Here is a 10,401-nt window from a genome sequence, read left to right on the forward strand (position 1 = left end):
AATAGTAAATATATATTAATTATATTAAATAATGGAATATTTCATAAATTAAGGGTATTTTAGGCAGTTTGGGATGTGTATTAAGTATAATACTAAAATGAAAAACTTGATAGATGGTGTATTAAGTAAGGGGTGTGTATTAAGATATTAGGGGTGTGTATTTAAAATTTCTCTTAATAGAAATATAGCAAACAATAACTAAAAAAAAACGCATAAACCAAGATTATGCGTTAATCATCTTATGTTAATCATGATTATTGACTGAATAAAATCCTCAAAAATTCCATTTACAAATCTTTACTTCCTTAACATAAGTCTTCCAGTCATGTTCTTGCTCATGGATGCAATATAGAAACAAGACTTGGTGAAAAACGAACAACAACGGATTTCTCAACGAGAATGCCTAGAAAGATAGCTTTTACATTTCCAAATCCTCCATCCCCAACCTTCCTCAAATCCCTACAAAACCACTTCTCATCTTTTAGCCCCATAAGCCTTCTAGTCCTTCTCTGCTTCTTAATAATTATGGATGTGTTTCTTCCATGGACTTCTGGGTGTGTTTCTTCCATGGACGAGTATGCAGCAGGGTCTACCAAATCCATGACCAGTCTGCCTTCAAACTAAGATAAGAAGATAGGAAGTGATCTGGGATTCTGGGTTTATCTGTATTCTTCTAAATTTTCTTATTTGATTGGCCCTTTTAATTTAGGAGATAAGTAATTTACGCAAACTCAGTCAAGTAACTGTTAAGTCCAGTTGATATGGTAAGACATATGTCAAAAAATGAACAATGAATCCTGGTTCACTAGTGATTAGAATCATATTTGATGCTAAACCTCTTATTTTAACGACATATTATACAATAAGAGGCAGATTATTTACGTATGTTAAAAATTTATATTTTTACTCTCTCATGTTAGTTTTCTCCATTATCTCAAATGTGCAAAAGAAATGGAAATTTGTTGAAATGAAACAGATCCTTTTGCTTAAATATAGATAATGGTCATGAACTCATGACAAACATATGAGTGCAAAACCCAAGTCAATGTAGATGATCGTCTCACAATCCAATTTGGTGTGGTAAAGTATCAACCCAACCGATTTTATCATTTTTGTGAATGACTTCTTTAAAATAAATAAAGCTGGGGGGTTTAATGGTAAAGTATCAAGTAAAACCTCTGGACTTGTAAACCCGCGCTAGTTTGCAGAAGGTGTGAATGCTTCCTCTAGTTTGCAGAAGGTTTAAGCTATCGACTACTACTCTACCCTCAGTCTTCTTCCACACCCACCGCCGCCGACGCTTCATGGCATCCGTAGCTCCACCGCCCAAGCGCGTCGGCACCCACAATGGAAGCTTCCACTGCGACGAAGCCCTCGGCTGCTTCATGATTCGCCTCACCTCTAAGTTCTCCGACGCCGAAATCGTCCGCACTCGCGACCCCAAGGTTCGTAACCCCCATCTCATTTTCCGTGGAATTGACCTAATTTGATCGATTCGGAAATTGGTCTAACTCAAAATTGGAAATTTGTGTTTGGGGTTTTAGGTTTTGGAGGGTTTGGATGCTGTGCTTGATGTTGGGGGTGAGTATGACCCGAGTAGGGATCGGTATGATCATCACCAGAAGGGTTTTGAGGAGGTTTTTGGACATGGGTTTAAGACTAAGCTGAGTAGTGCTGGGCTGGTTTACAAGGTAAGTTTGAAAGGTGCTGTCTTTTTGGGGGTTTATGTATGTGTGTGGTTTTGGGAGTGTTTGAGCTTATTTTGTGTTGAATTTGATTGCAGCATTTTGGGAAGGAAATAATAGCCAAGGAGCTTCAGGTTGATGAAGGACATATTGATGTGCAGAGGCTGTTCTTGGCTGTTTACAAAAGCTTTATGGAGGTACTACTAAGTTCTCCTTGGTTCTCTTGCTATGTGAAAGTTAAAATTGCTAATGTTTCTTCAAATTTTATTGCCGTATTTTGTTTGCTTTAATGTTGGGAAGGTTCATTTTGACATCTAGTTTGGTTATTGCGATGAGGTTTTAAACATTGTTGATTGATTGTACTTTTGTACTTGTAACAGGCAATTGATGCAGTTGACAATGGGATTAATCAGTATGATACAGACCAGCCTCCAAGATATGTGAATAACACACACTTGTCTTCGAGGGTGGGGAGGTTGAATTTGGACTGGACAGATCCTGATCAGTCATCTGAGAAGGAGAATGAAGCCTTTCAACAAGCAATGGCTCTAGGTGGCAGTGAATTTTTGAACGTGCGTTTTCTTTGGTTAAGAGTTATGAGATATGAAAATGCGTTTCTTTGATTAACATACAAATATGAGCACATATTCCAAATAGAATGGGGGAAAGCTTTAGTGAGGTTGTATTCTATTGCTGTCACTTGTTTCTATCCCCTTAATAATGATCTCTTTCCAATTTTCAGAGTCTGCGTTTTCATGCCAAATCATGGTTACCAGCACGGTCCATCGTGATGGAGTGTCTCTTAGCAAGATGGAGTATTGACCCTAGTGGAGAAATTATGGTTTTGAATCGGTTTTGTCCTGTAAGTGGCATTGCTGTAGTCCCTTTACTTAATTGATGTGTTGTTAGTCTGAAGCAAATGAGATTAGGTGTTCAATTTCTTCCGTATTGATCTGTTTCTATCCCTCACTGGGATTAATTGAGACATTTCTATGTTTCTGTCCCCTACAGTGGAAGCTTCATTTATTTGAACTTGAAGAGGAGATGAAGATTGACCCTTCCATCAAATATGTTCTCTACCAGGTACTTTCATCTATCTTATTTCCTTGATTCTTCTTTTTTTCCTTTCTCACTTCACTGACCCATACAAAATGTTTTTAAGTATTTATACATTTAGTTTCCAAAGCAATCAGTTTCTGCTTGTGGTTATTCAAGTATTTGGCAAGAAACAAACTCACATTCATGAATAAGATACATGTTAAGGGAGTGCAGGGATTACAGAATTTCTCTGGTTATGATTATAGTAGTTTTTTTTCATGCATTTGGAAATATTGGTAGCTTTCTTTTAGCATTCTTTTAGTCTTTTAGAATCGCAAGTACCTTTAGAGGACTTCTGAGGATACTCTGGAATTGGGATTTTGGTTACTTATGATTTTCTTTCGATCTATTTTTTGGTTGGTGAGATTGGGTTTTGGGAGTATCTCTGACGACATTCAGTTAGACTGTGAAGTCAGCCTTTCTGTTTTTGGTCTTTAATTAGTTCCCTTTCTCTTCCTCTGTCAGTGTCCCTTTCAATATTTGTATACTTGCAACTGTCCGGCCTTAATATGCTGTCAATATGTCTGAATAATTCATTCAAGAGTTGCTGATATTATTCATCACAATAAATTCCAGGATGACAGGAGTAAAAGCTGGCGTGTTCAAGCTGTGGCAGTAGCTCCTGATAGATTCGAGAGCCGAAAGCCTCTTGCATCTCAATGGCGAGGGCTTAGGGACGATGAGCTCTCAACAGCAACTGGGATTCCCGGATGTGTCTTTGTCCACATGAGTGGGTTCATTGGCGGAAATCAAACATACGACGGTGCTCTGGCCATGGCAAAGGCTAGTCTGAAGCTTTCATAAACAAGATTTTGATCTCCATTGTCATTCACTGATTCAGATGGATTACTAAACTCTCGGAACTTCACATTAGTCTATTCTGATCTCTCTCATCTCCCTAAGAAACAATTTTACCCTTGAGTTTCTACAAGTTGTATTCTAATGCCCGTTAGTGGAGGATTTGTTCTGTCAATGACTTGGAATTGCAAACATTTTTATCTATGTATCTGGTTGTTCCATCGGTAAATTTTTCGAATCTGAAAATGTAAATAGGGAAAAAACCGAAATTACAGTGGGTGACTTCCTCTGCCTCACTACTCACAGTCTCACACACACAGTAGGACACTGGGACACAGTCCATTAACTTACCTTACTGTATATAGTGAAAATGTGAAGTTGCTGTGGTTTACTTTCACTATGACACTGTCACTACTCAGACTCACAGTTCATTTAGGTCAGTGATGCCTGCACTGTTCTACATTCTTCTTCGATAATCCCCAAAGAGCAAACCAGCACCAGCCATGGCCACACTGCCTCACACCACCGCCGCCGCCGCCTCAGCTCTCGGAAAACCCACCTCTCTCACTTCCACCGCCACCACCAAACCCCTACCTCATCTCTCCTTCCCTTTCTCCCCATCCAAAACCCTAACCCTAACCGCCAAAACCACCTCAATCAAATCCGCCGCCCCATCCTCCTCCGATCTCTCCACCACCACCGTGACCACCACCACCACCACCTCCATCTCCACCACCCCCCAAACCCTCAAGTCCCGCCTCCAAAACGGCGACACTCTCTACGGCATCTTCCTCCTCAGCTTCTCCCCCACCCTCGCCGAGATCGCCGGCCTCTCCGGCTACGACTTCGTCGTCGTCGACATGGAGCACGGCCCCGGCGGCATCTCCGAAGCCCTCTCCTGCCTCCGCGCCCTCGCCGCCACCCAAACCCCGGCCATCCTCCGCCTCCCGGAATCCTCCGCCACCTGGGCCAAGAAAGCCCTAGATCTCGGCCCCCAGGGGATCATGTTCCCCATGATCGAGAGCTCCAAGGAGGCCGAGAAAGCCGTCTCCTACTGCCGCTTCCCTCCGGCCGGCATCCGCGGCTCCGCCCACACCGTCGTGCGCGCCTCCAGCTACGGCATCGACGAGGGGTATTTAAGTAATTACGACGACCAGTTGCTGATCATGTGCCAGGTGGAGAGCGAGCAGGGCGTGAAGAGAGCGGAAGAGATCGCGGCCGTCGAAGGTGTAGACTGCGTGCAGATGGGGCCGTTGGATCTGAGCGCGAGCATGGGGTACCTGTGGGACCCGGGGAACAAGAAGGTCCGGAACGCGTTGAAGGGCGCCGAGAAGGCCGTGCTGGGCACCGACCCGCTTGTGGGTGGGGCCTACTTGTGTGGGTTCGCTATGCCCCACGATGGGCCCCAGGATTTGAGGACACGTGGCTACCACATGGTGTCGGGTTGCGTCGACGTCGGGCTGTTTAGGAGCGCCGCGGTGGAGGACGTGAGGAGGTTTCGGTTGAGCTTGATCAACGGCTCTGATGATGAGGAGGAGCACGGTAACGATGCTGATGAGAAGTACTGGAGCGAGTGACGGGATATTTTTGTAAATTTTTAATTTGTGGTTTTTTTTGGTAATAAAATGTTAATTTCATAATTTGCCGGCTTATGTGATCAGTAATTAATTTAGGAAGGTCGAAATCAACTTAGGAAATAGGATTAAACCGACAGAAAATAGGGAGATGGTGATGTCTCACCAAATGTGTCTATTACTATCATGATTAAGATTTAAGAAAGATATTAGTGTTTAAGAGTTTGGCTTATGTGCACTGCTTAGGTTAGTGATTGTGAACTGAGGGGTGGGTAGCATCATTTAGTTGAAATGGAACATTGTCAAAATCAAGTGGGTGATTTAACTCAGACATAGTTAAGTGCTAGAGGAGTTGTAAATTATAAGTTGAATTTTGCTTTACATTTTAGGTAATATCCAACAAATTCCATCAAACAAGATTGAGGTAAAGCTAAGATAACAGATTAAGCACTAAAGCATGACAAAAAAATTGTAACTCAAATGTCCAAATGTTAGATAGTTTGGGGGTATAACTAAGTAAAATAAATTAGCTTGTCCATGAATAAAACAATAGTTGTGTCATATAAGCTCGATTTTATTGTATTCTACGCTAATCGTTAAAAATATGAATAAAAAGTAAATTAAAATTTCACCCGCTTATGACCAACACAGATTTCACAATGTTTCGAGTTTATGTATCTGTAATTGTAGATTTTAACAACGTAACCGAGATCGCTTATTACCTTACTCGTAAGTCGCATTACTCTCAGACACACAAACAAAAACATTAAAAAAGAAAGAAAAAGGGGGCAGATAGTCAACAAACTCATAAGCGGATTGGTCCCAAACCAGAACAAGAGTGTGGATTGCAGTGTGGGTGAAGAAGCCCCGGGAAATGTTTTCAATTGCCGCCACCTAAACTCCCCATTATTGTAATCGTTGTGGGTCGCCACCAAGTCCCCGACCCCTATTTAGCTTCACCCAACTCATTCTTCTCTTGTCTGAGATTGTCCAATGGAGTTGTTCTACTTTCTTCTGTTCGGTGCTCTCTCGGCCGTGGTGGCAGCTTTGGAGCTGAGCAAGAGGAACAAGGATCGCATTATTACCTCCTCCACTTTCACACTCTTCAAGAACAATTATCTCCTCGTTTATTCTCTCATGATGGGTACTCTACGCTCCCCTTAGATCTGCCCTTTTCTTTCCCTCCGTTTTGGGTTCTATCTACAGTAATGTGATTCTTGTTTATTTTCTTGATGCGGGATTTGAAAATTCAACTACACTGAGATTAGAGGTTCAGTTTTGGTTAGCTAAGGGCTGCTTGGTGTTGTGCTTAATGAGATGAACTTGTTGTTTGCTCCAAATGTGTCTTGATCTGATTGTTGTATGTCTATAGTAGCAACTTCTCATTATGTATAAGCTGTTTCTGGCTTGTTATTTCTATGTTGATCCACGTTATTCATGTACTTCTTTGTTACCATGTTTTCTGTATCGTTTGGTTTGCTTGGAGTTGTATGAACTTTTAAATTGAAAAGGCAGAGGTATTATATAAACTTTTGACGATTGCTTGGGATCGAATAGACAATGCATTTTCGTTTGAAATATTTTATGATTTAGTTGGATCTGATCAAGTTGGTTGTGGCTACAGCCGGGGATTGGTTGCAGGGTCCATATGTTTACTACCTCTACAGCACTTATGGGTTTACAAAGGGCGATATTGGACAACTCTTTATTGCTGGGTTTGGTTCGTCTATGTTGTTTGGGACAATTGTAGGGTCTCTAGCTGACAAACAGTAAGTTTCATGTCCATGGATTGATTTCCTTAAACTTCATTTATTGAAATTGTACTTATGAAGACTGATGTCTCAAATTCAGGGGTCGGAAGAGGGCATGTGTTACGTACTGCATAACTTACATCCTAAGTTGCTTCACCAAGCATTTTCCTGACTACAAAGTTTTAATGTTGGGACGCGTACTAGGAGGCATTGCAACTTCTCTACTTTTTTCAGCTTTTGAGTCTTGGCTTGTTGCAGAACACAATAAGGTGAATTGTTGCTCTGATAATCAAGTGTAATTTTGGAAGTCGTATTTTGTGGTAGCTTTTAATTTGTCGTTAATATGAAAAAATCGTGGCTCAATCCTTATATGAAATTAAGGATCCTACTCATATTCTTTGTATATTATGCACCTCCTAGGAGAAGAAACCAGCCATTTACTGGTTCCGGGGGCTGGAGTTTTTTTCTTTCCCCTTAGTATTCCCTCTAGAATTTGAATTTTAGACTTCAATGATACTTTACAATTCAGTTGTTTGTAACTTTTTTGTTCCTGAATATTTGCAGAGGGGCTTTGAACAACAATGGCTTTCACTCACATTCTCTAAGGCCATTTTTCTTGGTAACGGTCTGATTGCTATTGTATCTGGGTTATTGGGGAATCTTCTGGTAGATACTCTGGCATTCGGTCCAGTTGCTCCATTTGATGCTGCTGCCTGCATTTTGGCAATTGGCATGGCAATCATATTGGCAACATGGGGTGAAAACTATGGAGACTCATCAGATAACAAGAACTTGCTGACCCAGTTCAGGGGTGCTGCTATAGCCATTGCTTGTGGTAGGCGTCTAACCTTTACTACTGGTGGTTTCTAATTTTTAATAAAGGATAAATTCAATATGAAATTACTTATTTTCTTTTTCTTTTTGGTTCAAATAGATGACTGAAGAAATTATATATAAGGTCTTATTTGAGTATGACCATCAGTGTAAACCTGTTACTCCCCACCCTCTATCTTGATCATTGCATTCATCAGAATCTTATTTGGCTACCATATTCCATTTGGAACAGATGAGAAAATCGCTTTGCTGGGTGCCATACAGTCCTTATTTGAAGGCTCAATGTATACCTTTGTGTTTCTCTGGACTCCTGCTCTGAGCCCAAATGATGAGGAGATTCCACATGGTTTCATTTTTGCAACATTCATGCTAGCGTCAATGTTGGGGAGCTCTATTGCATCTCGATTGATGGCCAGCTCAGCCCCCAGAGTCGAGAGCTACATGCAGATTGTATTTGCAGTTTCTGCAGCATCCCTTCTGTGCCCCATTGTGACTAGTGTATGTCAAGGAAATCTACTTTGCTAATCTATCTTCTTTAATATATGGTTCTGAATCTCTTTTTAACTCATGGTTACATTGGAAATACTGCTCAATAATGATTTGTCTATGTTTGACAGTTCTTGATTGCACCTTCCAATGTGAGAGGTGGGGGCATCTCGTTCTCAGGGTATTTTCAAATTTTTGGATTCTGCACATTTGAGGCCTGTGTGGGGATATTCTGGCCATCTATCATGAAAATGAGATCACAATACATCCCAGAGGAGGCACGAAGCACCATCATGAACTTCTTTCGCATTCCTCTCAACATTTTTGTGTGTGTAGTGCTGTACAATGTGAGTGATTTTGATTGCATTTCTCATAAGTCCTTGGGGTCTGCCTACTTGCCTTTCTAAATTCAAATAAAAAAAAGGGTGTTGAATGGTCTCTTCTTCTTATAGAATCACAAATGTTGGCTCTTGTCCTGTATATAACATGTGACCTGTGTTGTTTTCATTCCAGGTCAATGCATTTCCCATCACCATCATGTTCGGTATGTGCTCGATTTTCCTCGGTACGGCTGCTGTGTTGCAGAGACGGCTCTTTGTGATAACTGAGGGTGGCAGCCATAAGTCAAGTAAGTTCTGCAATTTCAATTAGTTTTTGCTGTGTAATTGATATATTCCAAGTTTCAAACTCTATAGTACACAGTTGCATCCCCCCTTATCACAGTTGCGTTCACCATTTTGATGTGCTGATGGTTAATAAAATGTACTTTGATTGTTTGCAGAATCATCACTAGAATGGATACCAATGGAGATGGACACTGAAGCGGAGCCATTAAATGACTGATTGATGATAGAGGTAAAAAAGAAACAATAAAACTTTTGATAATTTTTGATGCTTGAAACAAGCCGACCATTCCAAGTTGAATTTACGAGCTGCATCTTGGTTTTCTCCTTGCTGTTGGATTGATGAGGAAAATACAGTTTGATGCAGCGACTTCAAAACAGGGTATAGAGGATATTCAAGGGGCAATCAGCTGGTTGCTATAACACAAAGAAATGATTAACTAAACAGTGTAGTTGCTGTGTAGTAACCTATAGTTCATGTACTTATCCAATCACTTTAGGCTGATGTCTGGCTTCAGCTATATTTTCGTGTGATAATTTTATGTCAGAAGATATAAGGATGCCTAAATGATGTCTTCTGATCTATCATTTGCAGTTTATTTTTTTGTCTTTTTTGTTTGTAGGAGGCAGCATTAAATGATTTAAATCATTGTAACCCGTATAAATATATAGTTTTCAAGAAAACTTTCACTGATTGCAATACCTTAATTAAATTGAAATTGATTAATCTAATTCGTTGTGCCAAATGTTGCAATTTTCTAGCTCATTTCATTTTCTGAGGCATCAGGCAATTGAAAATAGAAAGAAGTGAGCGGTTCTTGCTATAGATGCAAGCGAATGTTTTAGATACAGCAACATGAAATTCAGAAATTTACTTTGCAGAACTCATACGTACCACAATAACCAAGTTAAGATGCGCAGTTTGCAGAACTATATTTACCATTTCTCATCTAATGTTACAACTTGAAAGGTAGACCATGAGAAGCTTTAAAATGACCCTTCATCAATTAAACTGATCATGTGTGACAGCCTTTTCATGTTCTTTCATGTCCTCTCCACATGACATGCGAAAACACACAGAATCCAACATCAATCAGTAATCATATTTTACATGGAAACAAACCCATCTGGGCCAACACCACTCTTCCATTGAGCAAACTGAGCTACACAATCATCTCATGCATGACCATGATCCCTCCACCTGGGCCATGTGACATTATTGGCCACATGATTTGACTTCCCCAAAATCCCAATGAACCCAACCAGCAAACTCCACTGTAGTTAACTGTGTCTTTGTTTATGATGGTTCACCAGTCCACAAAGATGTCCACAATGCATTTGTTTAAGGTGGTTCACCCTTTGATGATTTGAATGAGTCTCCTGACCTTGTGAAAAGATGAACCATCACTCAAAACGAGGGGCATTGTCGTACATTCTGTATCCAGGTTGTCTACACTGGAGCCAATAAGATTTGCAACTCCATTGATTGAAGAACCACTCTCCTAAATTTGAGAGAGAGAAATCTCCAAGTGAGAGAGAGAGAGAGAGAGAG

General features: G+C 40.7%; 3 protein-coding genes across 3 annotated transcripts; all 3 read left to right on the forward strand.

Annotated features, from left to right (window-relative positions):
- The first annotated feature begins 1,036 nt into the window (after nt 1-1,036).
- On the forward strand, nt 1,037-3,831 carry LOC101307077 (UPF0160 protein MYG1, mitochondrial-like). Its single transcript, XM_004309499.1, has 7 exons — nt 1,037-1,445; nt 1,545-1,691; nt 1,784-1,882; nt 2,066-2,257; nt 2,428-2,547; nt 2,697-2,768; nt 3,360-3,831. Exons 1-7 carry the CDS (start codon nt 1,218-1,220, stop codon nt 3,585-3,587), a joined length of 1,086 nt encoding a protein of 361 aa, XP_004309547.1. The 5' UTR covers nt 1,037-1,217; the 3' UTR covers nt 3,588-3,831.
- Nucleotides 3,832-4,084: 253 nt separating this feature from the next.
- Nucleotides 4,085-5,158, forward strand: LOC101294232 (2-keto-3-deoxy-L-rhamnonate aldolase-like). The gene has a single exon (XM_004309536.1). The coding sequence runs from the start codon at nt 4,085-4,087 to the stop codon at nt 5,156-5,158; it is 1,074 nt and encodes a 357-aa protein (XP_004309584.1).
- A 932-nt stretch (nt 5,159-6,090) lies between these two features.
- LOC101307363 (major facilitator superfamily domain-containing protein 5-like) lies at nt 6,091-9,319 on the forward strand. Its single transcript, XM_004309500.1, has 9 exons — nt 6,091-6,299; nt 6,780-6,924; nt 7,007-7,175; nt 7,471-7,741; nt 7,973-8,238; nt 8,358-8,573; nt 8,740-8,854; nt 9,008-9,081; nt 9,207-9,319. The coding sequence occupies exons 1-8, from the start codon at nt 6,149-6,151 to the stop codon at nt 9,067-9,069; spliced, it is 1,395 nt and encodes a 464-aa protein (XP_004309548.1). The 5' UTR covers nt 6,091-6,148; the 3' UTR covers nt 9,070-9,081; nt 9,207-9,319.
- Nucleotides 9,320-10,401: the final 1,082 nt, after the last annotated feature.

This window comes from Fragaria vesca, unplaced genomic scaffold (assembly GCF_000184155.1).
Source record: "Fragaria vesca subsp. vesca unplaced genomic scaffold, FraVesHawaii_1.0 scf0512956, whole genome shotgun sequence".
Lineage (NCBI taxonomy): Eukaryota > Viridiplantae > Streptophyta > Magnoliopsida > Rosales > Rosaceae > Fragaria > Fragaria vesca.